At 55.7% G+C, this 27,842-nt stretch overlaps 1 protein-coding gene across 1 annotated transcript; it reads right to left on the reverse strand.

The window, feature by feature from the left end:
* Positions 1-149: 149 nt before the first annotated feature.
* Positions 150-27,513, reverse strand: ZNF512B (zinc finger protein 512B). Its single transcript, XM_054391857.1, has 17 exons — positions 27,396-27,513; positions 26,565-26,644; positions 25,643-25,771; positions 24,737-24,909; positions 24,342-24,595; positions 23,786-23,787; positions 23,078-23,153; positions 21,361-21,495; positions 19,230-19,354; positions 16,679-16,771; positions 15,912-16,010; positions 15,002-15,289; positions 14,153-14,344; positions 6,638-6,739; positions 5,175-5,237; positions 2,240-2,338; positions 150-446 (listed from the first exon to the last, which is right to left on the reverse strand). The coding sequence occupies exons 1-17, from the start codon at positions 27,511-27,513 to the stop codon at positions 150-152; spliced, it is 2,325 nt and encodes a 774-aa protein (XP_054247832.1).
* Positions 27,514-27,842: the final 329 nt, after the last annotated feature.

Below are 27,842 nucleotides of genomic sequence, written 5' to 3' on the forward strand. Positions count from 1 at the left end.
TTTTTTGTAAAAAGGGGGTGAGCGGGGGGTGGGGGGAGAGAGCAGGTGGGATTAGGGGGGACAGAAAAGCAGGAGAGACCCCCCCCCCAAAACACCACCCTGTTACCCTGGGCTGTAAACGAATCCTTGGAGGTGAGTCTCTGAGCTGCTCACTTCTCGGGCCCCCGGGGGGCTCCTCCCTTGCGCTGGCTCGGGGGCCTGGGGCCGTGCTCCTCCCCCCCGTCGGGGCTGCCCCGGGAGCCCTCCCAGGGCTCGAGGGCTTTCTTGTGATTAGTCTTTGCTGCCAGGCTCTCTCTGCTCTTCGGGGACGGCTCTGCAGGCCTCTCCTTGGGCTTTCTCCCCCTCTTCTTCCCGTTTGTGCTTTTCTTTTTCTCCTCTCTGCTAGCAGAAAGCTGCTCCCTGCTTTTTTTTTTCCGGCTGGCCTCGGAGGAGGTTCGGAACCAGTTCTGTGCCCACGGGGTGACAGGGGGTTAGTGACCATCCTGGGGGCAGGCATGGCCCATGCCTACCTGCCCCAGCCCACACCCTGCTGGCATCACCTCCCCACAGACAAACTGGCTGGTGCACAGCAACCAACACAAGAAGGACATGGACCTGCTGGAGCTGGTCCAGAGAAGGCCATGAGGATGTTCAGAGGGCTGGAGAACCTCTCCTATGAAGACAGGCTGGGAGAGCTGGGGCTGTTCAGTCTGGAGAAGGCTCCAGGGAGACCTTAGAGCAGCATTTCACTATCTGAAGGGGACCTACAGGAAGGCTGGGGAGGGACTGTTCAGAAGGGTTTATAGGGACAGGCCGAGGGGCAACGGTTTGAAGCTGGAGTAGGGCAGGTTTAGGTTGGACATCAGGAGGAAGTTCTGCACAGGGAGGGTGGTGAGATGCTGGTACAGGATGCCCAGAGATGTGGTTGAGGTCTCATCCCTGGAGACATTCAAGGTCAAACTTGATGGGGCCCTGAGCAACCTGCTCTAGTTGGAGGTGTCCCTGCAGTCAGACAAGATGACCTTTGGGGGTTCCTTCCAACCTGATGCATTCTGTGATCCCATGAACAGCCACAACCAGCCTGCGCACCTAAAGGGGGCCAGGAAGGTTCCCTCCAGGTTGTCCTGGCATTAGAATCATAGAATCAAGAAGGCTGGAAGAGACCTCAAAGATCATCGAGTCCAACCTGTCACCCTACACCTCATGACCACTAAACCATGGCACCAAGTGCCACGTCCAATCCCCTCTTGAACACCTCCAGGGATGGTGACTCCACCACCTCCCCGGGCAGCACATTCCAATGGCCAACCACTCTCTCTGTGAAGAACTTTCTCCTCACCTCCAGCCTAAACCTCCCCTGGCGCAGCTTGAGACTGTGTCCTCTTGTTCTGGTGCTGGTTGCCTGGGAGAAGAGACCAACCCCCTCCTGGCTACAACCTCCCTTCAGGTAGTTGTAGACAGCAATGAGGTCACCCCTGAGCCTCCTCTTCTCCAGGCTAAACAGTCCCAGCTCCCTCAGCCTCTCCTCATAGGGCTTGTGCTCAAGGCCTCTCCCCAGCCTCGTTGCCCTTCTCTGGACATGCTCCAGCAATTCAACATCTTTCCTAAACTGAGGGGCCCAGAACTGGACACAGTACTCAAGGTGTGGCCTAACCAGTGCTGTGTACAGGGGTACAATGACCTCCCTGCTCCTGCTGGCCACACTATGCCTGATGCAGGCCAGGATGCCATTGGCTCTCTTGGCCACCTGGGCACACTGCTGGCTCATGTTCAGCTGCTGTCAACCAGTACCCCCAGGTCCCTTTCCACCTGGCTGCTCTCCAGCCACTCTGACCCTAGCCTGTAGCTCTGCATGGGGTTGTTGTGGCCAAAGTGAAGCACCCAGCACTTGGATTTGTTGAATGCCATCCTGTTGGACTCTGCCCATCTGTCCAGCCTGTCAAGGTCCCTCTGCAGAGCCCTTCTACCTTCCAACAGATCAACACCTGCTCCCAGCTTGGTGTCATCTGCAAATTTACTGATGATGGACTCAATCCCCTCATCCAGATCATCAATAAAGATATTGAACAGGATGGGGCCCAGCACTGATCCCTGGGGGACACCACTAGTGACAGGCTGCCAGCTGGATGTGGCACCATTCACCACCACTCTCTGGGCTCTGCCCTCCAGCCAGAGATTGATGCTGCTGTGGATGGAGCAGCCTGAGGATGGACTTGCTGGAGCTGGGAGCAGCCCAGCCCAGCTCCAACCATCTCCTTACCTCTGAGTGAGCCTTGATGATGTGGTACTTGACCCCACTCTCGGAGCTGAACTCCTTCTGGCACAGGAGGCAGCGGTACTTGCCCACCGAGTGGTCCCCCTGCAAGACACAGCATCCTCCTGCAGCCAAACAGCCTGCAGGGGTGGCTGCCCCTGCCCTGCTCCCCGCTCCTGAGGGGAGTTTGATGTTTGAATCTTGAAACCACAGCAAATAAAAGCTCATTTCCAAACCACCAGCTCTCTGCCAGCCCTCAGCCCCAGGCCAGGAGCTCACCACAGCACCTTCTGCTCTCCATTTCAGCCCCTGCTGGTTGTGCCACAGCAGCTTGGGTGCTGCTGTTTGTCATGGCATCAAAGTGCTGAAGCCTGTGAGCTGGGAGGGCAGGGAGCTGCAGGTCTTGCTGCCTGTGCAGCTCCACCACCACTTGTTTCATTGCCACTGCCACCGTGTGTGTCCCTGAGCTGGCAGGAGGCCAATCGCCTCCATTTCCTCTCTGTCAGCAGATCTGTGATCTCCTGGGACTCAACCACCATCTCATTTATGTCCAACAGACTCACCTCATTTTCCTTTCAGGCTGTCACCAAGACACAGCAACTGCTGCATCTCTGTCACTAGAGCCCTTGTGGGGATGAGTGATCTCCTGGCTCCGCCATGCTTCGTGGCACAGGGGAGATAAACGTGCTCCCTGCTGACCAGGGCTTTATGGATGGCCCCTCCAGGAGACAGAGAGGCTCCCTGGGAATTTCTCCACTGCTGGCTCCAGGCTGTAAATCTGGAGCCAGACAGAGGTCTTTCATTTTGGGGACAGGCAGGACACAGGCAGGACCAGCCCCACTGCCAGCTGGCTTCAGAAATACTCATAGAAAAATCATCCTGGCACATGGATCTCTGCTGAGGAGGGGGTACTGCCTGGGAGCATCCTCTGCTCTCCTTAGGGATGTACTTCAACCCATTCTGCAGGATCTTACAGCAGAAATCACAGGCTGGCTCACGAGGGGCTCTGATTTTCCTACAAGGAGAGGCTGAGAGGGATTCTGCCCCTCTGCTCTGCTCTGCTGAGACTCCCCCCGCAGTGCTGGGGCAGCTCTGGAGTCCTCAGCACAGCAAAGACCTGGAGCTGTTGCAGTAGGGCCAGAGGAGGTCACAGCAATGCTGGCAGGGCTGGAAGGGTTCTGCTGTGAGGCCAGGCTGAGAGAGTTGGGCTTGTTCAGCCTGGAGAAGAGAAGGAAGGCTCCAGGGAGACCTTCTGGTGGCCTTGGAGGCCTTAAGGGGTGAGCAGAAAGCTGGGGACAGACTTTTGAGCAGGGCCTGTTGGACAGGACAAGGGAGGATGGTTTGAACTCCAAGAGGGATTGGAGACTGGAGAGAAGGAAGAAATGTTTGACACTGAGGGTGGTGAGAGCCTGGAACCATTGCAGGTCAGGTTTGTGTCTCTAAGCCACCTGCTCTGGTTGCAGATGTCCCTGCTGACTGCAGGGGGGTTGGACTGGATGAGCTTTAAAAGTCCCTCCCAAATTTCCTGATGAGCTGGCCCATGCTGCAGGCTAGCAGAGGACCTGCCCTGCCCTCCTGTGTTTGCACTTTCATGCTGCACTAATCCAGCTGCTTCTGGGGGATCTCTGCAGCCCATTTGCTAAACGATCCCATTAGGGGTTGATGTTGCAGCAGGCACTGGAGGAGAGCAGCAGTTTGTGTTCTAATAACCACAGGGGATGTGCTGGAGCTGCCTCCTGGAGGCTTCATTCAATGGGAGCTGCAGCTGGAAGTGTTTCAGGATACCAGCTGTCACTTGGTTCCAAATCTGAGGGACCTACACCAAGCTGCTGTGGAGGCTGCAGGCCATCAGAGCTCCCTGCAGCCAGCAGTGCTGCTGTTCCATCTCGGGAGAGGACACTGCTCAGACACCTCTTCCAGTCTCAGCTCCATCCCCAGGAGGCACCCACCAGAGTCCCTCCAGCTGGGGAAGCTGCTGGCCCAAATCAACAGAGAAGGACTCCTGATGGCCCTCAGCCTTGGGAGATGTTCAGCTTCCAAGAGCCTGCTCGCTGGCTCTGAGCTGCTGTGGTCACTGCGTGGCTGTGTGAGCTGCTGGGTAGCTGAGAGCCTGTGAAGGACTCAGAGGCTGCAGGAATCAGCTGGGCAGGGGCTGCTCAGGGATGGGGACATTGAAGTGGGAGGATGTGAAGCTCCTACTGCCCCATCTTCAAGGCACTTGGTGTGTCAGAGGTCTGGGCTCTTGAGTAGGGCATTTGTGTTGCAAAACCTTTCATCTAAGGTTGGGGTAGTAGCTCAAGTCCATCCACCAGAGCTGCTCACTTTGAGCCCTTCTACCTTTATCTGAAGGTAGGTAAGGTTCTGAGGGGACCTTCTTGTGGTCTTTCAGTACTTAAAGAGGCTAATCAGAAAGCCAAGGAGGGACTTTTGGGCAGGGCCTGTTGGGACAGGAGGAGGGATGATGGTTTGAACTCAAAGAGGGAGATTCAGACTGGTGAGAAGAGAGAAATGTTTGACTCTAAGGGTGGGGAGAGCCTGGCCCAGGTTGCCCAGAGAGGTGGGAGCTGCCCCATCCCTGGCACCATTGCAGGTCAGGTTGTTTGGGGCTGGGAGCAACCTGCTCTGGTTGGGGATGTCCCTGAGGACTGCAGGAGCGTTGGACTGGGTGAGCTTGAAGGGTCCCTTCCCAACCAAACCAGTCTGGGGTTCTGTAACTCTGTGATCTGCCTGTGGCTGTGGGCTTGATCCTGCTCAGGAGGACATTGCTGAGGGTGAGCAGCTGGACTGGGATGGTGCAACAGGCTGAGTGGTGATGACTCTGAGGGCAGTGGCACTGCTCACTCCAGCAGCCACAATTCCTGTAACTGTGCTGCTCCCCCTTCCAAACGACCCAAGGGGAGGAGAAGCCCAAAGCCTGAGCCCAGCAGAAGACAGCCCCTACCTTGTTGCAGTTGGCCAGGTGAGCTTTCAGCCCCGAGACACTGGAGTAAATGGCTTCACAGCACTGTGGGAACAAACAAAGCAGGGTTTGCCACGATCCCCCCCTCATCTCTGTGCCTTCCCCTGTGCCAGGGCCAGGAGCCTGCTGTGCCAGCAGGGCCCCCAGCCCCAGCTCAGCAGCAAGAGGCTAACGTGCAGGGCTCTGGTCACACGTTTCCTATTAGCGCTAATGGGAGTCATGTGGCCACCTCCCTCTGCAACAGGGGCTGCAAAAATGCCTCCCCTCAACGTCTCCATGGGAAACGTCCATCTGTGAGCAGTGGGGAGGTCCTGCTGGGCTTACAGGAGTTCTTGGAGCCGCAGCAGACGCTGCAGAGAGTCAGCCAGGCAGCAGCGTGAGCAGTTTGCGAGCAAGGGCTGTTCAAAGGGCCTGTGTGTGACAGTCATTAGCCACCCCCTCGGCCTGTCCCGCAGTGACAGCCTGCCTCACAACTACCATTAGCCAGGCTTTGTTTCAGATGATAAATCAAGGGCCCAGCACCGGGGTGCAGTTCCTGTCCCCGCCGGCGCAGGCCAGGGCTGGCTTTGCAGCGAGATGAAGTGCACACAGCACGTCCCCGAGGTCTCTGTCCCTGTCCCAGGGCTTTAAAAAGGAATGGTTTAACACCAGCCCTGGCTTTACACTGGGAAAAGCATGTCCTCTGCGGAAAAAGGCTCTGGAGCACAGAACAGGAAGCCTTCACCCTGTCTGGATCCCAGGAGCTTCCCAGAAGCAGCTCCAGGAACAGAGCAAGGAAGCCTTCACCCTGTCTGGATCCCAGGAGCTTCCCAAAAGCAGCTCCAGGAAGAGAGCAGGAAGCCTTCACCCTATCTGGATCCCAGGAGCTTCCCAGAAGCAGCTCCAGGAACAGAGTAAGGAAGCCTTCACACTGTCTGGATCCCAGGAGCTTCCCAAATGCAGCCCCAGGAATAGAGCAGGAAGCCTTCACCCTGTCTGGATCCCAGGAGCTTCCCAAAAGCAGCTCCAGGAATAGAGCAGGAAGCCTTCACCCTGTCTGGATCCCAGGAGCTTCCCAAAAGCAGCCCCAGGAATAGAGCAGGAAGCCTTCACCCTGTCTGGATCCCAGGAGCTTCCCAAAAGCAGCTCCAGGAATAGAGAAGGAAGCCTTCACCCTATCTGGATCCCAGGAGCTTCCCAAAAGCAGCTCCAGAGCATTAATTTGGCAATGCTGAACCAGGGCACCCGAGGAGAAGGTGACCTGGTCCCCAAGCCTGGTGGCTTGATCACAACCATCAGGATCCCAGAGGTGGGACATACTTCAGCCACACAACAAGCCCAGGGAGAGGAGGAGGTGAAACAAGGCTCAGAGCATCCCTGCCAGCTTCCCCTGGGTCACAAGAGGAACCTGGCTGTGGTGGGTTTCTCCTGCAGGCTGTGAGCAGGCAGGCTGGGCAGAGCCTTACGTTGTTGGGACAGTTGATGCGACCCTTCTCCTTCACTTCATGCTTCCAGTTCTCCAGCAGCCTGGGATTGAGCTTTGGGAGCCCCGGCCGGGTGTAGTTGAGCTGCAAACAATGGAAGAGGATTAGCAGGGCAGCACCCCCCAGGCTGCTCCTTGGACCCCCTGCTCTTCACAACGGTCTTACCCCCACCAGGAGAAGTGTTGGGAGGCTTCCCCCAGAGACGTCCTCTCCCCCCTGGGTACTGCAGAGCACAGGGCAGGCTGTGCCTGCTGCTCTGCCAGCAGTGAGGTGGCACCAGAGCTGGGGGTGGCTGTGGGAGAGGAGCAGGGAGTGGTGTGGGGGTGCTCCTGCTCCGGGGTCCATGTCCCACTGCAGAGGGGGCATGGTGACAGCACAGCCACTCTGCCATGTTTCATAACCAGGACAATAAACAACCCTGCACGCTGGGCACAGGGAATGGGTGCCAAGAGCCTCCATGGCTGCCTTCCACCCATGAATGGGCACAACCTCTTAAACAATGAAAGGCTCTTGTGTTTCTGCCTCTCCTCCTGGCAGGGCCACTCTTCCCAAGTGATTTTAATTACCAGTTTATTAACGACTTTGAGGTTGAGCACAGCAGGCTGCCCTTCCCAGCTCCATTTCTGCATGTTCAGCACACGCAGAGGCAGCTGTGGCATCTCCCTGCCTCCGGACTGCCTGGCTCTACCTGCATGGCTGCACTCTGCTTGTCACTGTGCCACCAGGCCAAGGGCCACAGGGGACACAGAGGTGCTCTTCCTTCCAGCTGGGCACAACTCCCAGCTCACCCCAGTCAGCTCTGCTGGGACTGATGGATGTTGCTCAGGTTCCAAAGTCCAAACCTGTCCCATGGTGGAGCAGGGCTGGGTGAACTGGCACATGGCACCCTATGGGTGAGGGCACCTGAGCAAGTGCTGCTCCTTGTGAGAACCTCCAGGCACAGGGCATGGCTGCATCAACAGCAATCTACTAGAGAGAGTTCAAAGTTGGAGAGCTATGAGGATGATGAAGGGACTGGAACCTCTCATGAAGAGAGGCTGAGAGCTCTGGGACTGTTTAGTGTGGAGAAGAGAAGGCTGAGAGGGGATCTTACCAGTGTCTATCAATATCTGAGGGGTGGGAGTCAGGATGAAGGTGCCAGGCTCTTTGGTGGTGCCTGCTAACAGGACAGGGAACAATGGGTACAAGCTGGAGGCTCTACCTCAGTATGAGGAAAGACTTTGGTGTGAGGGTGCAGAGCCCTGGAGCAGGCTGCCCAGAGAGGTTGTGGTGTCTCCTTCTCTGGGGAGATTCCAACCCCACCTGGATGTGTTCCTGTGTGACCTGTCCTGGGTGACCCTGCTTTGTCAGGGGGGTTGGACTGGATGATCTCCAGAGGTCCCTCCCTGCCCCTAACATTCTATGATTCTATGCTGGCCATGAGGAGGCACAGACAGTGCTCAGAGAGGTGCAGACCCATGCTTGGTTTGAAACCTGCCCAGAGGACCTGGCACTGCTGGCTAAAACATGGTGGGGAGGCAGCTGCTGAGTTTGTTTTCCAGCTGTGCTGATTCCTGAACATGCTGATCCATCTGGGAGTCTGCCTTGGGCCAGCTTGCCACAGGACTTGGTCAGGGACTGGCACAGGCTGCCCAGGGTGGTGGTGGAGTCACCATCCCTGGAGGTGTGCAAGAAACCTGTGGCCATGGCACCTGGGGACAGGGTTTAATGGCCACGGTGGTGTTGGGTTGAAGGTTGGACTCAATGATCTTAGAGGCTTTTTCCAACCAAACAATTCCACAGTTCTATGAAAAAGGCTTTGCTCTCAAACCTCCCTGCAAAGGGCAGCTTCCACCTAGGCTTGGGGATGTGGAGGGCTGGGACACAAACTGCTCATTTCCACGCAAACTGAAGCGATCCACAAGCCCCCGCAGCCCCCACCTCGGTGTGTGGTGGGGCACAGATGGAGGAGAAGGGAGGCTGGGCAGAGCTGGGCTCTGCAGGAGTGGGCAAGGGGCCTTGTGAAATGGAGCTGTGAGGGCTGGTGAGGAAGGATGTGGAAAAAATCCCTCGAGCCTCAGGCTGCTGCTCCTTTGCCATGCTCCGCGGCCAGGGGAGATGCCAGCAGAGCTCTTTGAAGCCCTGGGATGGGGGCAACTACCAATTGCTTGGTCCCTGGCCTGGGGAAGGCAATGCCACCTCCGGGGGAGAACACAGGAGTCCCTTTTTGTCATTGATACTGAGAGTCAAGATGCCAAACAGCCTCCTTCATTAAACCCCAATCAATCCCATGAATGAGCAAACATCAACGGCAACCGCACACAGCCCCAGCAACAACCTCTCCCTCTGTGTGTCCCTGGGGAGGAGAATGTTCAGAGATGTGGACTCTGCTGCTCTGCTTTCCCACTCCAGAGCAAAAAAAATAAATAAAAATCCCTCCCTGCTCTCTCCTCCAGCAGCCCTGCACAATAACATGCAAACCCCATGTCTTCCCAGGGCACTGCGGTTCTGGGAATGTCAAAGTCAACTTTATGTCTCCATTAAGAGGGAGCCCCAGGCATGGAATATTTGATTATTTCCCCCCCCACAATTTCTTTTCCTCAAACAGCCTGTAAGTGAAAATCTTCATGGCCAATTCATTAAATGGCTACAACTGGGTTTGGCTGCAGCCCATCTCCTGTGAACCATCGAAGGATGCTGGGGTGGGAAGGCTCGTTTGCTTTGACTGATGGCTTTATTTCATTAGCTTTCATATTTCAATCCTCCCTGCTCCCTAGACAGCTCTCCCCTTCCCCAAAATATACAGTGCACTAAATGAGAACCATGCAGGCAGCCTTGGCCCTGGCCAACAAGCTCCCCTCAAAGCTCCAGCGAGGTCCCAGTACGAGGCATTGCTCTCCCATCACCCTGTGGAACGATTGGAGCAAGGAGGCAAAAGCCAAAATGCACTCGGGGTGCTGGCTGGTGGCTCTGGGTGGCTGGGTCACACCATGCTGGTGCTGCTGAGCAAGGGGAGGAAGGGTGGGCTTGGTCCCACCAAACTCTGAGCCACAGCTGGAGCAGGGACTGGTTTTGACCCACCAGTGACACGAGTCTGCAGGGCTCAGCCTGGCTCCCCGCTGGATCCCAGGGCCATTGTTTTGGGGGACAAACCCAAGCCAGGCTTCTTCTGCTCTGGAATTTATCCTGGATCCAGGATTTTCTTAAAAAAACCTCAAGCCTGGAGATGACTTTTTTCCCTTTAGCTTTATGACTGGCCTAGGGCAGCCTGCACTCCACATCCAGTCACCCCATGACACGGCAACCAGGCTCCGCAGGGAGGGGAAGCTTCCACATCTGGCCCCAGCCCTGCAGCAACCCCCTCACCCCAATACTGCCTTCACTGGGAGGTGAACAGGGTGTCCTTACACCCCACAGAGCAGCTCTGCATCCTTTCTGTCATGGTTTAACACTGGGAGGTGTCCTGGTTTCAGCACAACCTCCCAGCACCTCCAGCACAAAGCTCACTGCACCTCAGAACAAGGAACCCTGCATCCATCTCTACAGGGAAAGCAGCTCACTGTGAATCCTGGGTTCAGGATTGGGTCCCTCACTCCAAGAAGGACATGCAGGGGCTACAGCAGATCCAGAGAAGGACAACAAAGCTGGAGAAGGGTCTGGAGAACAGGGCTGGGGAGGAGCAGCTGAGGGAGCTGGGGGTGTTCAGTCTGGAGAAAAGGAGGCTGAGGGGAGACCTTCTGGCTCTGTACAGCTCCCTGAGAGGAGGCTGGAGCCAGGTGGGGGTTGGGCTCTTCTTCCAAGGAACGAGGGACAGGACAAGAGAAAATGGTCTCAAGTTGCCCCAGGAGAGGTTTAGGTTGGACATGAGGAACAATTTCTTCCCCTTGAGGGTTGTCAAGGCCTGGCCCAGGCTGCCCAGGGCAGTGGTGGAGTCCCCATGCCTGGAGGGGTTTCAAAGCCCTGGAGATGTGGTGCTGAGGGCCATGGTTTGGTGGTGCTCTGGCAGTGCTGGGGTAATGTTGGACCTGAGGATGTGAAATGTCTCTTCCAACCCAAGGATTCTGTTCTATGCAACTGTGGGCTATCCATGCTGTTCTCTTGCCTTTAGCTGCCCCTTCCCTCACCTCCAGGAGGCTGTTTCTCTCACTCCAGCCTCACAACAAGTAAGGCCATGACACCTTCCAGACCTCTCAGCCCACCACTGCCTTGCCCATGCCACCATGCTGGGAAGCCACTGGCCTCTGCCTGCTGTGGCAGCCCCAAGCCTGCTCACAGCAGCCACTGAGCCCAGGGAAAGGCCAAAGGAGGGTGGGGGGGATCAGCATCATCCTGGTGGAGCTTCTGGAAAGGTTCGGTTTTTTTTTTCCCAGAAAAGCAGCAGGGCTGTGCCCTTCCCCATCTGAGAGCCGTTGTGAAACACCCCATCTGTTTCAGCTTATCCAGAGGCAGAGAAAGATGGGAGCGAGGAGCTGAGGCTCCAGAGTATATTTAGCAAGGCTGGGGTTGGTTAGAGCAGCGTGGAGGCAGCACAGGGCCTTGGCAGCCAGCAGCCTTTCTTCTGCTGCCATGGCTTTGGTGCGAAGGAATCCATCCTCCAGGGGAAGGAGCAAGGCATCCCACCACGGGCCACCAACAGCATCCAAACCCAGCAGCCCTCTCCCCGCTTTCCATGTGGCCATCAGGACAGGACAGGCAGCAGGGGCTGCAGTGGGGCTGCTGGGAAGCTATTGATTCCCCACATCCCATTGGATTGCTTGCCTCCCCCTGGGAAAAGCCCTGCTGCCTGGACAAGGGGTGGAGAGGAGGGGTGGCTTTCTTCATCAGCACCCTTGAAATCCACGTTGTTGGGAGTGTGGGGAGCTTGGGAACAGAGCAGCTGCTGTGCTGCAGCAAGTATGGGAGCCTCCAGTTAGCACTGGTTAGACTGGAGCTGGGAAGTGTCTGTCCCTGAGGGATCCTGGAAATCCCCAGGGATGGTGCAGGAGCAGCTGAGATCTGCTGCTGATCCCTGACACAGAATCACAGAATCATTTGGGTTGGAAGAGATCTTGAAGTTCAGGTTCAACCCTTACCCCAGCACTGCCAGAGCACCACTGAACCACAGCCCTCAGCACCACAGCTCCACAGCTCTGAAACCCCCCCAGGGCTGGGGACTCCACCACTGCCCTGTGCAGCCTGGGCCAGCCCTTGACAACCCTCAAAGGGAAGAAATTGTTCCTCATGTCCAACCTAAACCTGCCCTGGGGCAACTTGAGGCCATTTCCTCTTGTCCTGTCCCTTGTTCTTTGGGAGAAGAGACCAACCCCCACCTGGCTTCAACCTCCTTTCAGAGAGTTGTAGAGAGCTGCAAGAATGTCCTACCTCGCTCCAAGCCCAAGCCAGCAAGGGGGTCTGTGGGCCTGGCAGCTCCCAGCAGCAGGATATGTCCCATGGGAGGAAGAGGTGATGGTGTGGTGGCTCTTCTGGGGACCATCAGTCCCACCAGCCCAGTCATGGTTAAGCAGTGTTTGTCCTCCTCCTCTCTGGTGCTGCTGGGCTGTCAGCCCTCCCAGGGGCACAGCCACCACATGAGCTGGGTGGCACAGAGACCTGGGGACACTGCCCACCCCTCCAGGCCTCCTCTGCTGCTGAAGCCAGTTCCACAGGAAGGGCTGGTTTGGGGCTGTAACAGGGTCAAACTGGGCACCTGGGGCATGTCTGAGTTGCTCCCAGTCAGGAGGGTTTTCCCCACACCCTGAAGTAAAGCAAGTTGTGAAGCAGATTGGTCCTGAGCCATGCAAGACACTGCTCAGCAGAGCTGCACAAAGCCTGCTGAAGTCAGCAAGCTCCCACCAGCCTCCCAGGGCAAGAACCTGCCTCCCACCTCCTTCCAGCATCACTCACCAAGAAAAAAACATGTCATAGACTGAGCAGATCATGTTATAGTGCTGTCAAGGGAACGTGGCAGCCACTGTAAGATGCACCCCCAGGCATGGCTCCCTGCCTGCTCCCTCTGCACTGACCTCTGCAACCCAGCTGGGTGGCACAGGGCCAGCACAACCAGCCTGTGAAGGGACCCCAGGTCCCCATTCTCCAGCCCAAGAGCCTAATTTTGTCACCTCGGAGCTGATCCAACTCCCCCCTCGCCCATCTTCAGTGCAAAGCTGCTTCCATCAGCCTCCCAGCACCTCTCTTTGGTTTGCAGTGCTGAGATGGGGCTCAGATTGAAACAGCTCAGCTCTGAACACAAGAAATGCCTCATGAACAACTCCCCCCTCCAAACACCATCTCATGGAGCAATTCTGACAGTGAGAGAGACCTTTATGATGCCTTCAGCAGTCAGTTTGCACAGGGGCCCCTTGCCCAAGCCTAGGTCTGATGGCTGCTCCCTCAATTCAAAGAGAAAATAGCCCAAAATCAAGACTAAGAGGAGCAACTCAAGGAGGAAAGAGAGAAACAAAAGTGCTGAGGCAGGAGGGGGGAGAAGTGAGCTCCACACCTCTCCTCCCACGGAATCTGAAATCAAACAGCTACGTAAGGCTTCATTTTTTCATGCTATAAATGCCCTGCAGCTGAAGTCATCTGGAAACCAAACAATGATGCCACCAAGCACCGGGAAATAAAAATTTGCAACCAGTTCTGGCCCTAAAACCTCAGCTCTGTTCCAAGGTGGCTGGCAGCACCAGGGCTGCATCCCCTCCTGTGCCAGCTGCCTCACTGAGGTGCCAAGGTGGGTAAAGAAGATGCTGGTTTGTTTGTGTGCTGGGTTTTCACCTGCCCACTGTGTGCAGACTGGGAGCTGAGTCAGACCAAGCTTCTCCAAGGAAGGTGGCATCCAGGACAGTGTGGGCACAGCTGTGGCAGTGGGAAGCCACTTGGTTGAAGCTCTGCTGCTGTGCCACCTACTTCCCTGGGGTGAGCTGTACAGCTTCTCCAGGCTGACCAACACCAGGTCCCTTGGATGCTCTCCATGAGCCCTCTTCTCCAGACCCTTCATCAGCTTCCCTGCCCTTCTCTGGACACACTCCAGCCCCTCCATGTCCTTGGAGTGAGGGGCCAAGAACGGAACATAGGATTCAAGGATCCCCAGCATCCAGCACAGGGGGATGATCCCAGCCCTGGTCCTGTTGGCCACACTATTGCTGATCCAAGCCAGGATGCTGGAGGCCTTCTTGCCCACCTGGGCACACACTGGCTCATCTTCAGCTCCTGCTGACCTATACTCCCAGCTCCTTTTCTGCTAGGCAGCTGGGACGGATTCTGATCTCTCCACTGCCCACAAAGCACCACATTTTGTTCCATTTAGATTTGAGTCCCAGTAGTGGAAAGGGCGAAGCTGCCTGCTGTCAGGCATGTCCAGAGTTTCCAGAGCAGCAGGGCTCAGCCTGTACTGGGTGGGCTCTTGAGCAATAAATTTCCCATCCCAGCTAATTGATTTAAGGCACAGCAAAGGAACCACGTGAGCCCTCAGCCAGCTGAGGCTGTGCTGACATGCCAGCTAATGCAAAAGGAAAAAAAAGAGACATAAAAGCTTCTCACCCGCTTTGTTTCAGGCACCAGGTCATCCTTCATCCTCCTCTTGGTCCAATCCTTGGCCAGCTCATCCTCTGCTATCTCCTGAAGGTGGAAAACAGCCACCTGGGCTGAGGTCCGACGGATGCGGCCGCTCGGGGTCCTTTCAAAGTCTTCCACAGGGCCAGGCTCTGTCTTCACCTCTGGCTCCTCTAGAGGCTGCAAGAGAGACAGAGCGAGGATGAGGAGTGAAGCAGTGACCTCTCCAGCTCCAGGGTGAAGATCATAGAATGGTTTGGGTTGCAAAGGACCTTAAAGATCATCTAGCTCCAACCTCCCTGCCATGGGCAGGGACACCTCCCATCAGCCCAGGTTGCTTAAGGCCTCATCCAACCTGGCCTTGAACACCTCCAGAGAGGGGGCAGCCCCTTCTGATGCAGGCCAGGCCAGGATGCTGTTGGCCTTCTTGGCCACCTGGGTACACTGCTGGCTCATGTTCAGATGGCTGCCAACCAACACCCCAAGGTCTTTCCCTACCAGGCATTTTCCAGCTGCTCTGCCCCAAGCCTGAAGCACTGCATGGGGTTGTTGTGACCCAAACACAGGACCCAGCCCTTGGCTTTATCAAACCTCCTACAGGACCGTAGCCCATTGATCCAGCCTATCCTTCCTACCCTCCAGCAAATCAACATTCCACTCCCTCTTAATTTCATGCCAGCTGCAGGGGGCCGCAGCCCCTTCCCTCCCCTCCCCTCCCTTCCATTCCCCTCCCCTCCCCTCCTCTCCCTGCCCAGCGCCAGCACCAGCCCCAGCGCCAGCTCCAGCCCAGTGCGTGGTGAGGCGAGGAGCGGCCCCCGGCCCGATCTGTGCACCTGCCTTGCCCGGCTCGGCCCTGCCCGGCTCTGTGCTGCCCGTGGGCTCTGCAGCTCTGCAGTCCCCGCCAGGGGGGGCCGGCCCAGCTCCTTGGGCCGCGGAGGTGTCCGGGGGGCTCGCTGGGGCCGCGTGCTCCGACCGCAGGTGGTAGTCGTGGCCGGCCTTGGACTTGTACTTCTTGCCGCAGTGTGGGCAGCTGAAGCTGGGCTTGTCGGCCTCGGCCAGCTGCTTGCCACAGCGCTTCTGGTGGTACTGGTAGCCCATCAGGCTGGAGAAGTTGGCCATGCAGCCCTGCAGGGTGGGGGAAAGAGGAGGGTGAGACGGGCTGGGGTGTCCAGGCCCCATGGCCAAACTGTCAGGATGCTGTTGCTCCAGGGAGGAACCGAGGAGCAGAGCAGCTCTGCCAACCTGTCCCCTCCAAGCTATAGGGGGGTCACCCTCTAGCCCCTGTCCCCCAAAAAGCCACAGTGCCACAAAGTGATGGCAGCAGCAGCCTCCATCCCATGTGCTACCTGCCCTGACACACTGACAGCTTGCCAGACACAGGGCAGGCAGTGGAGGGGAAGCAGGTGGGGAGGCACTGTCTGTGTGGCACCAAAGCACCCACAGGGACAAACCTCTGCCACACTCCATCTCCTGCTTGTGGCTCACCACTGTTTCTCAGTGTGCTTTGGTTTAATTTTAGGCTATGCCCAGGACAGCACTAGCTGGGCCCCTTCCTGACTTCAGGAGACAGAACCTGCCCTTCAGAACTCCTCACCCTGCCCTACACCTGCTGGATGGGCACTGGGAAGGCTGAACTGGGGCAGAAAAACCAAGCATATGCCAAAGGATGCCTGGAGGAAGCACATCCTGCACTGGGGCTTGCTCCTTCCACCTGTCCCGGAAGGAGAAACAGGAATCCTTCTCATACCTCATTGGGGCATTTCAGTTTCCCCATCTGCTTCAGCACCTTCCTCAGCCTCTCTCGCTCTTCCTGTTCACCAAGTCCAGCAGTTTCCACAGGAACAGGCTGGGAACAAGGAAGTGACAGAAGTGAGAGAGTCATCCATCTCCTCATGTCCTCTGCACCAGGAGTGTGTGTGGGGTCAACCACTGCCTCACAGTGGCTGGGGGGAATCTCTGGTTAGATCCAGAAGACCTGTATCTCCCTCTACCTTCACCCTTAGGTGCCAGATCTGCACCTTTCCTTGTGCCTCTCCCTTGGTTGCACCCGAAGGGGCAGCTGAAAAAGCCAGGAGCACTTCCTGAATGGACCAGGCACCAGCCAGGGTAAAGAGCAGGAGGTTGATGCCCAGGTAAAAGACAGGTCACAACCAGGTAGAAATGTGGTTATGCCTTGCCCTGGTATCTTGAAGATGTACACCATCAGATTTTTAAGAGCTGCATCTAAAATTGGTGCCTGTTGGATTTTATTCAGGATAAACTTTGTGACTACCCTCCCCAGCTTTCTTGTAGCCCCCTTCAGGCACTCGAAGGAGCCTTCTCTTCTCCATGCTGAACAGCCCCAACACTCCCAGCCTGTCCATATGGAGGTGCTCCAGCTCTCTGATCACCAGTGGGCTGCTGCAGATGATGCTGTGGATCCCCCCTCGACAAAGACAAAGGAAGTGTGCTGCTGACTGCTTCACTCTCAGCATCAAGAGGGAAGGTGCAAGACAGGAGCAGCCCAGCTCTTACCTTGCTGACGTGCTCAGCCATGGTGTGGTAATTCAGCCCAGCCTTGGACTTGAACTGCTTTTTGCAGTGCTGACACTTCAAGGCATCCTGCAGCTGAGGGAATCAAAGCCAAGTCACCATGGAGGCCACAGTCCTGCTGCTCCTTCTTCCAAGGGCTGCTGCTGCTGTCACTGAGCCCCATGGGCAGCTCCTGCTGCAGCAGTACCCAGTGATGGCACCCAGCAGGCAATGCAGCATCCCTGTCCCCATCCCAATCCCAGCCTGCAGCTCTTGAGTTTTCTCTCTGTATCCTGGATGCTGTTATCAAACCCACATGCTCCAGCTTTTGGAAAGCATTCCCTTTTGGATGCAGATTTAAAGCCTCACCAGCTGGAAACATCTGGACCTGGTGTCTTAGTCTTCCTGTTCAAGGGCCAGGGAAGAGAAGCTGCTTTGATCTCCCAGCATGTCAGCAGCCTGGGCGCTGCAGCCCCACGAACTGGGACAGATGCTGGGGGACAATGAGCTTTCTGGGTGCCTGAGCTGATTGAAATTAAGACTCTGCTGGACACGACCACAGCAGAAGACTTCCCAACTCACACTGCTCTGCTGCTTGACCCAACTTGGCCTCCTGAATGGCTGGGGAGATGCATTGAACACACACACTGAGGCAGGGGGGCAGTTTGCAGAGTGACTAAGCAGATGGTGACTTGTGCTGGGGCAGCTACCAGAACTGACTGCCTCAGGAGGTGCTCTGGGCAGCAGGAGGCAGGATGTCTCCACAGGGAGCCGGTGCCTGGATGACTGGGGCTGCTCCTGCTCCTCCTGCCTGGCTGCTGCTCCACCTTCACCACTTCCCCTTCAGTCAAGCCTGGACTAGAAGCTGGAGAGGGAATGAAGATGGAGCTGCAAATCCCTCTTTATCCTGGAGCTCTGGGCAAAGGAAGAATAAGCTCACTGAAGCCAGTTGGGAATGACTCACTTGTAACCTGGGCAGGGGTTAGTCTTCTTCCAGACCCAAGTGCTTGATCCTAAAAAGGTGGATGCTAAAAGCTCCTTGATTCATGAGAGGCCAAGGCCAGCCAGTCTGGGGGTAACTCCTCCAGGAACATGCCATGATCACACTCTAACGAGCCCTCTCACCCAGGATGCTATGAGGATATACCTGCCCTTGTCTCCTTCAGGCTCAAGCATGTTGCAACCATCCCCATCCCTTACTTCCTTTCCAAACCCAGAGGAAGTGAGGCAGACTGCTCAGTGACAAGCAAGGAAAGGAGAAACCAATTTCTGTTGTTTTAGAAGAGAATCAGGAGCCTGCACATCCTTTTCCCATTGTGGAGCTAAGAAATACTTCATTCATTAAAGCAGAGAGCTGAGACCACCTTGCCATGGGCAGGGACACCTCCCATCAGCCCAGGTTGCTGAAGGACTCATCCCACCTGGCTTTGAACACCTCCAAGGAGGGGGCAGTCACAACCTCCCTGGGATGCCCAGAGATTTCATCTCGGAGATGAAATGTGGAGGTTACACACCCAGAGCTTGAGGACTGTCCTCCCTGAGCCACAGGCTGCTCTGGCAGGGATGCTGCAAAGCAGCCCAGCTCCTGCAGCAGCACAGCCAGCCCTGGCAAGGACTACCCCTGCCAGGGAAGGGTGACAAGATACCCATCCCTTGGGCTGGAGCCTCAGTTCCTGAGCTGAACACCCACAGGGAAAACATGCCTGGCTGCTCTGGCAGATCCTGCTGGGGAACCTGCTTGGCCACCTACAGCCCCCCTGCAGCCAGCCTGGCTTGGGAGATGCTCCAAAGCACAGAAGATGTGAGCAGGGATGGCCAAGATCCTCACTCCACTAAAGGCAGGAGGATGTCAGAGGAGGGATGACTGCTGGGCATCAATGCATTGTGGGGTTTGAGAGGGAGAAGTGCCTCCAACTGCTGTCTGAACAGCAAGGCAAAGGCTGAGGAGGCATTTACAGAAGATGAATGTGGAAGCAGAGCTGAGCCACACATTTTCAAAGCAGAAGGCATCAATCCCACGTTGGCTTTCTGTGACAACAGCTCTGCAGTGTGCCTGCTGATGGCTGCAGACATAATCCCAGGCCCTGATGGATGGTGGTGTGGCAGAGAGACCATTTCTCACTGCACCATGACTGAACTGCTGTGTCCTGCCAGCCTGCCCGAGCACACCCAAGCTCAGGGTCTCCCCAAGATGTGCTCTCCTTCAACCACAACTTCTCTGGCCTTCTGCAAAGCACAGCATACAGCAAACCCCCTAGCCAGGACTCCAGGGAGAGGCCAGATTAGAGACAACCCCAGCCCTAAATCTATTTGTTTAGCTACCAGAAATACCCAACCCTGCTGGAAACACTGGGGCAAGGGGCTCAGATCACAAAGGGATGCAGAAGGGCTGAGAATCAGGTGTCCAAATCCTTCTGACCTGAGGTGGGGCAGTCAGCTTTCTGAGGAATTGCAAGAGATTGATCAGACACAGCCCAGAACTGCTTTTAGGAGCACCAACAGACATTCCCCTCCCCAATCCACATGTCAGTGATGGAACAAAGCAAGCCCTTACTTTCTGGCAGACATCCATGTGCTTTTTCAGCCCCACAATAGTTTTCCTGGTTATAACACTGCAGGTTGGGCAGGAGACTTCTCCCTTCTCACTGATTTCCCTCTGCCACTGGTCCTCAGGGTTTGCTGGTGAAGGAGAGGAGAGAGGTGTGAGACCAAGTTGCAGAGATCACAGCCTGCTTGGGCCAGGCCAGGGCAGGGCAGTGCTGTCATAAGCCTTGGTTTGCTATGTTGAAAAGCACTAAAGTGGGAAGAGCTTCTGATGTTGAAAACAGAGGAATATTTGCCATGGGCTAAGCCCAAACTGGACACAAACCACGCAGGCACTTGGAGCTCTGCCTGTGCCACAGCTGCTGCAGCTGCCTGAGCAAACTGGGTCACTGGGCCACTTTATGTGGAGTTACCTGACCTGGAGGCATGTCAATGGATTAAAAAAAATGGAGACTTTCATAGATTCATAAAACACCAGGTTGGAAGGGACTTCAAGGATCATCCAGTCCAACCTTGCAGAGTAAGAGCATGAGATGACCCAGAGCACCCTCTCAAGCCAGGCCTTGAAACTGTCTAAGCTTGCCAAGCCTGCTGGTGTCCTTCACACTAAGGGGGTTAAAACATGATGATGATGATGATGCCCTTGGCCACCTCATCTTGCCCTGTGTGGCCAAAAGAAACAATCAGTGGGAGTGCAGCAAAGGTGAGCATCTTGGCTCCAGCTGGATGCACTCCTGGAAAGCTTCCCTGGCACTGCTCTTCCAGGCAGACACACAGGGGAGTGCTGCCTTCCAGGCATGTGTTTATTTGAATGGCTGAGACCAGCTTAAAAAAACACCCAAAATAAGAGCTATGTGGGACCAAAACCTGCTCCCAGGCCTAGAGTTCATGCTGTGTTCTCAGCAGAGCAGCACTGGGCTTCCAGCAAGGGAAGCCCAGCCTGAATAAAAGCCACCAAGTCTGTTTATTTGGATGTTTTTGCATGGCTGTGAGATCTGAGAGTCCTTTATTTGAATTTGAAAGCAGTGCAAAGCATTGCAGCTGTGTTTATCTTACACATCCTGTGTTCCTCCTGCTGTCAGAGCTCCTCAGGAAAGTCAGCAACCTGCATGAGGCTGTAGGCTGCACCTCAGAGACTTGGGAAGACAGAGTCATGCCCAGCTCAGCACTGGTACCATGCATGGAGATGGTGTTAGGAAAGCACCAACATCTGTTCTCTTTCACATCTGTTGTCATCAATGACCTGATGAAGGGACCAAGGGGCACCCTCAGGAATTTTGCAGAGAACATCAAATTCTGTGGGTGTTGATCTGCTGGAGGACAGGGAGGTTCTACAGAGGGATCTGGCCAGGCTGGATCGAGGGGCTGAGTCCAGTGGGATGAGGTTCAACAAGGCGAAGTGCTGGGTCCTGTATTTGGGTAACAAGGAGCCCATGCATGCTCCTGACTTGGGGCACAGTGGCTGGAAAGTGCCCACTGGAAAAGGACCTGGAGGGATTGGTCAACAGCCAGCTGAAGGTGAGCCAGGGGGTGCCCAGGTGGCCAAGAAGGTCAGCAGCATCCTGGCCCGGATCAGCAATGGTGTGGGCAGCAGGAGCAGGGCAGGGATTGTGCCCCTGCACTGGGCACTGGTGGGGCCACACTGCAAACCCTAGGTTTAGTTTTGGGCCCCTCACTCCAAGAAGGACATTGAGAGGCTGGAGCGGGTCCAGAGAAGGGCAGCAAAGATGGTGAAGTAACTGGAGAACAGGGCTGGTGAGGAGCAGAGGGACTTGGGGTTCAGCCAGAAGCAAAGGAGGCTGAGGGGAGACCTTCTGGCTCTCTGCAACTCCCTGAAAGGAGGCTGGAGCGAGGTGGGGCTTGGGCTCTTCTCCCAAAGAACAAGGGCCAGGACAAGAGGAAACAACCTCAAGTTGCCCCAGGGCAGGTTTAGGTTGGCCATGAGGAACGATTTCTTCCCCTTGAGGGTTGCCAAGGCCTGGCCCAGGCTGCCCAGGGTAGTGGTGGAGTCCCCATGCCTGGAGGGGTTTTAAAGTCATGGAGATGTAGTGCTGAGGGCCATGGTTTGGTGGTGAACTGGCAGTTAAGCAGCTAAACTGCATCCAGAGCTGCTCCCTGTGCTTTGCCTCCCCCAGCCTCACCTGCTGGCAGGTGCACAGCCACTTCCTTCTTCACACTGCCTCCTGGAGATTTCTTTTTCAGCTCCTCTGTGCTGGTGTTCCCCTCCAGCTTCTTGGCTCGATGAGCTTTTGCCTTGTCCTCTGCTTTGACAAGCCCTGGGAGGAGAGAGAGAGCTTTTATTCACTACTTGTTTTGATGCCCTCAAATCAACTCACCTCTAGCCCAGGGCCACTGAGCTGGCTGTGGGTCTACCAAGGCTCTCTGGGTAAGATCAGGTCCATAATTTTGACAGGCAGTATCATAACAGCTTGTGGTGTTTTAGAAACAGAACCATTTCTCCCCAAAGCAGACAGCTTAGGAGTTATGGAAACACCATGGCTAAGTGGGGTAGGATGCTGCTGCCAAGGCAGAGCATGGAGGAGACAGACTGGGGAAGAGATAAAAGGGCATTTTGCAAGAAAAAGGGGAATTGGAACAGTAAGTTCAGGATGTAAGAGATGTTCCTGGTGCTGCTGCTGCACTGGGAGGCTGCAGAGTGCTTACACCAAGGAACATCTGTGCTGATGTAAGAAATGGAAAACATGGCCTGCAAATGATGCTGTGGAAAGGTTGGTGGAGAGAGGAGGGAGCTCAGGCACCCCAAACCCCTGTGAAGTTCAGCCCTGTGCCTGTGCTTCCATAGGAGATGCTGAAGGCAATGTGATAAGGGCCAGGGTCAGATCCAGACCTGCCCCACAAGGTCCAGTCCCCCTGAACCTCTGAGTTGTGACTCCTGCAAACCCAGGGTGTGAATGGAGGCAGCACCCACGATGGGCTGGTGGCCCCTGTGCCCCTGGGGAGCAAACTGTCATGCTGAACCCAGGGGATTTAGGCAAACTCCTGCCCTGTCTTCACTCTCCATCAGCTTATTCTTGAGGACCCCACAGCAGATGTTTCAGCCTCCAGCAGTGCCTCTGTGGAGAAGTCAAGGAAAACAACCCCAGACAACCCAGGAGCCAGGGGGAAGCAAATCAGAGACTACATCCAGCCTGCTTTTGGTGCTTGATTCTCTCCAAGTCCTTAGTGCCTCTCCCCTGAGTGCCTCTCCTACTGGAAGGTGCTGCCCACGGTGCCTGGAAATCCACTTTTTATTTCCTTGATTGAACTTATTTCACAGCCAGCCTGAATCCAGGATGCTCCAGGCCAGCTACAGGTCTCCTTCCTCCTTCCTCCTTTCCAGCCCAGTTGGGTATATTTATGAAGCACAACCACAGTCCTACTGGTTTGCTACCTCCTGAGGTTCCTCTCAGGAAACATCCCAGTAATGTGCCTCTTCCTCCTCAAATTCATTCCTTGACTGTGGGTGACCAGCACTGGAGACAAGACCTGAGGGCTGGCTGCCACCACCCAACCTTTCTACACAGCAGAAACCCTTCTCAGTGCTCCTGGAAACACCATGGCATCCCAGAATGGTGGGATAATGAAGATGGGATAATCTTTCTCATGGCTTCCTTGTGTTACAGCTGGACACATCCAGAACCTTCCCTCTCTTCCCTCATTTCCCAGTGACAGGCTCCTGACTGTTATCAATGCCAGCCCTGCTGCTGCCTCAACATATCCTCCAGCACAGCATGCCCAGGCTCTGGGTGGTTCTCAAATATTGCCAACACAGGGAAGTCTCTTGGGGAATGGGCTTCCCTGAGATGCCCCAGGGAGAAGCTCCAAGCCCACAGCTGCCCAGAGCTGTTCCTGGATTACCTTTCAGTCCAAAAGTCCCCGAGATGGAAGGCTGCTCCCCCGTGAACTTCTTAGGAGTTTTCTGTTTCCTTCCTGACTCAAAAGAGAGAAACAGAGAGAGAGATTTGGTCAAATAACTGTACTGCCAGGGGGGCTTCAGCAGTCCTGGGGCAAGGGGTGGGCACACACTCCACATCAGGAGGTCTTTGAAAGGCACCCACCCACCAGACAGTAACAAGATGCTGCTTCCCATCCCACAAAGCCAGGAGAAATCCAGGAAGAAATCAAGGACTGGAAGTGGTGGATCTGTCCAGTGCCAGAAGCCAGGTGGTTTCTACAGCCTCAGGAGCAAAGGGGAAGTGGTGGAGTCCCCATCCCTGGGAGGGTTTCAAAGCCATGGAGATGTGGTGCTGAGGGCCGTAGTTCAGTGCTGGGGTATGGTCGGACTGGATGATCTCAAAGATGACCTCAAAGATCTTTTCCAGCCAAAATGATTCCAACTGTGATTCCGGGGGTGGTTGGCTTTGGTGCTGCCAGCAGTTTAAACCCAAGCCATGATGGGGCCAACCCCAGCACTGGCATGGTGCTAATGGACAGAGGGAGCCTCCTTACCCTGTCCCAACACTTGAGGAGAATGGGTTTGTGAGGACAGATGGACTGACACAGCAGCTTGCTGTTGTGTTGAGGCAACTCAACTCATTTCCCATCCCACAGGTCCTACAGAAGTACCTCTGCCACAGCTGCAACTGGGTTCTAGCTCCCAGTGGAGCTGCAAGGAACTTGGGGCAGGGGAAATTCAGAGAGAGACTGGCAGCAGTGCTGGCTGGGGCAGAGTCCCTTCCTGAGGGAGCTGGGGGTGTTCAGCCTGGAGAAAAGGAGGCTGAGGGGAGACCTTCTGGCTCTCTACAACTCCCTGAAAGGAGGTTGGAGCCAGGTGGGGGTTGGTCTCTTCTCCCAATGAACAAGGGACAGGACAAGAGAAAATGGCCTCAAGTTGCCCCAGGGGAGGTTTAGGTTGGACACGAGGAACAATTTCTTCCCCTTGAGGGTTGCCAAGGCCTGGCCCAGGCTGCCCAGGGCAGTGGTGTAGTCCCCATCCCCAGAGGGCTTTCAAAGCCATGGAGATGTAGCGCTGAGGGCCATGGTTTGGTGGTGCCCTGGCAGTGCTGGGGTCATGGTTGGACTCCAGCATCTCCAAGACCTTTCCCAAGCAAAGCCTCTCTGTGACTTGAGGACGTCCCTGCCTGTGCTGCCAGACCCGCGCAGCCCCAGGCTCTAATCTTACTGTGCTTCATTCTCTCGGGGTCTTCCTCCTGCAGCGAGGCCTGGCTGCCCCGTTGCTGCACGGCCTCCTTGCCACTGGAGGACTTGGCAGTGGGGGTGGCAGCTGCCATGGCCTCTGCAGCAGCGATCTGGAACTCCTTGCTGTCGCGGCTCTCCACCGGGCACTCCCCATTCTGGGCATGCTCCTGGCCCGTGGCCCTCTCCGTCTTTGCCTGTTTGGGATGGATGGTGGGGCAAGCTGAACTCTCAGCAGCTCTAGGGCAAAGCACAGAGGGCTTGTTTAGAGAGGGGTTGTTAGACAAACGTCCTCACACCTCCCCTTGGGTGGGGGAAGGGAGGTGGGCACCTCCCAGCCGTCCCTGTGCCACCGCCACGCCTCCCAGCCCCGCCTGGTACCTTTTCTTGCCACTGCTCTTCCCGATGGCCTTGGGCACTTTGTTTTCTGCTCTGCTGGCTGGCACTGGCCTGTCCAGGTGATTCCAGAGCCGATGCTTCTCCAGCTGGGTCTTGGAGGTGAAGGCAGCTTCACAGTACGAGCAGGAGTAGGTCAGCTTCTCGGAGATGGCTCCCTGTGTGTAGCAGGGAGAGATGGGTGAGCATGGACACCAGACCTCGAAGGGACAGGCTCTGTCTGATGCAGGCAAGAACACAAAGTGTGGAGCACCCTTCTGCCCTTCCAAATGGTTCCCAATGGTCCATGAACCCACCAGGACCCCAGCTGGAGGGACCCCAGCTCAGTGTCCACACCTCACTGACTGCCCCTGGCCCACAGACAACAGGGCTTGTGAGGAGCAGCTGAGGGACCTGGGGTTGCTCAGTCTGGAGAAGAAGGCGCTGAGGGGAGACCTCATGGCCCTCTGCAACTCCCTGAAAGGAGGTTGCAGTGAGGTGGGGGTTGGTCTCTTCTCCCTAATGTCAGGTGACAGAATGAGAGGAAATGGCCTGAAATTGTGCCAGGGGAGGGTTAGGCTGGAGATTAGGAAAAAATTCTTTCCTGCAAGAGTGGTCAGGGATTGGCACAGGCTGCCCAGGGAGGTGGTGGCATCACCATCCCTGGAGGGGGTCAAGAAACCTGTGGCCATGGCACCTGGGACATGGTCTAATGGCCATGGTGGTCTTGGAATGAAGGCTGGACTTGATGATCTTAAGAGGGCTCTTCCAACCCAAACAGTTCTATGATTCTATCTCTACCCTTCCCATTTTAACCTCCTGGGGTTTAGGACCTGAGAGGGGTTTTGCCCTGGAGATGGTAATGTAAGAGCTGCCCACCAGAAAGGCCAGGCAGTGCTCTGCTCTCCTTACCCCCTGGCAGCGCTGGTAGTGGTACTTCAAGCCATAAATGCTGGGGAACTCCAGCCAGCAGCCTGCATTGGGACATTTCACCCTGGAGTGGGCTTTGAATTCATCCTTCCACTGGTTCATCAGAGGAAGCTGGGAACAGGAGAGATGAGAGACACAGCTGAGTAAAAAGCATGACATGCCTGGGTGTGTGCCAGTGCATCGCAAGGGGGGCTGGGAGGGCACATGGGACCTCAGATCACTCCTGCCCACCCCCTCCCACCAAGCAGCCACAAAGTGGACCCTGGGGCTGTGTTTCAGTGCAGAGATGTTCCCTCCAGCAAGATGTGCTGGGACAGATGCCACAGGGCTCTCCAGGTTTAATGATTCCTCCTAGGGATTTACCTTGCTGTATCTCCAAGAGCACACACACAGTGCTCCCAGCCAGGCTAGGGAATAAATCAGGCCAGAAGTTGCCTGGGTGATTTAACCACCCCACATTTCATCTAGTCACTAAATCACCCCCTGCTTGTGCTCCCATGACAAACTGCTGTGTGGTGTCCACACTGCCATGTGGGAATTAAACTGCACAACTCTGTGGGGAATAAATCACCCCCTTGCTGGAGCTGCTGGATCATTAGCCAGACCAGAGGTGGCTGTGAAAGAATCCAGCTCATCCAGGCACAGGCCTGGGAAGGGGAGGTTTGGGTGGGTTTGCTCCCTAAGCAGGGGCTTGGACAATGCTGGGTGCCTGCATGGAGGGGATTGAGGGCCAAGGATCTCGCTAAGCCCAAGACAAGGCGGCTCTGAAGATTAAAGCACAGGGAAGGCAGGTTGAACCCCAGAGTAGGGCTGGCTGGAGCCTCTAGTGCAGCAAGATGTGGAGGGCAAGGCAGAAGGAGCATGGCAGGGAGGGCATCGGGGATCCGAGCGCCTGGGGCCTTACTGGGATGTCCTTCAGTGCCTGGTTCTCAGCCTTGGGTCGTCCTTTCTTCTTGCCTTCACTTTTGTCACTGGTTGCATTGCCTACAGACACAGAGCATGTCACAGAGCACTCACCATCCCAGAAACCCCAGCTCCACAGAGGGGCTGCCTCAGGCCTGTGCAGCACCTTCCCAGGCAGGACAATCAAAGATCTTCATCACAGACTATCTTTCACTGCACTTCATCACTTTCAGTGCTTTCTAACCCAGAATAAGGGCCTATGAAAAAGGGGTTTTCCACTTTGGAAGGTGCTGGGAAGATGTGGTGTGGGGATGAACACTCTCCTGCAGGCAGCAGGAGTTTGTTCCCCTTAGCAATGATGTACACTCCTCTGCTGGCAATCATGGCTTCAAATGCCTGAAGGGCAGTGTGACATCTGGGAAGCATTCAGGACACAGCGGTGTCCTCACCAAGCCACTGATCTGGGGGCCTGGAGAGAAGGAGACTGAGGGGAGACCTTCTGGCTCTCAACCACTCCCTGAAATAAGGCTGGAGCTAGGTGGAGCTTGGTCTCTTCTCCCAAGGACAAGAGGAAGCAGCCTCAATTTGCCCCAGGGGAGGTTCAGGTTGGGCATGAGGAACAAACTCTTCCCAAAATCATTGTCAAGACCTGGCCCATGCTGCCCAGGGCAGTGGTGGAGTCCTCATCCCTGGAAGGGTTTCAAAGTCATGGAGATGTGGTGCTGAGGGCCATGGTTTCTTCCAACCAAAAGGACTCCATGATTCCACAACCCCCTGAGCTTGCCCCATCCACCCCATCCCCTTCCATGGCAAGACAACCCCAGTTCCTTACCAAGCTTGGGCAGCTCTGCAGGTGGATTTATCCTGGTCTCTGTCCTTTCTTTGCTGACAGTGGGTTTGGTAGAACCTCCAGTTTTCCTTCCACCTTTACAGGTATAGGAGGAATCCATCTCTGAAAGAAGGAGGGCAGATGTTAACATTCACTGCTCAGAGCAACACCTGCAGAAAGCAAAGGGAGGGGAGGATGCAGGGAGAGAAGTTAGGCAGCTACAAAGAGCAGGGATGAGGATGTGTTTCTGAGCCTTCATCCTCCAGTTAAGCAACACCACCATTGTTGCTCAGCTGGAGGATGAAGGCTCAGGAAGAGCTGCTTCCATTTGAGCCTGCTTTCCCCTCCAACTGAGCTGGCTTTACCTACAGAAAGCAGCAAATAAATGCCTTTTCCCCCCCTCTCTATTTATTTCTGGATTTTCATTTAAAACACAAAAAAAGGCAAAAA

Source organism: Indicator indicator, chromosome 24, assembly GCF_027791375.1.
Source record: "Indicator indicator isolate 239-I01 chromosome 24, UM_Iind_1.1, whole genome shotgun sequence".
Lineage (NCBI taxonomy): Eukaryota > Metazoa > Chordata > Aves > Piciformes > Indicatoridae > Indicator > Indicator indicator.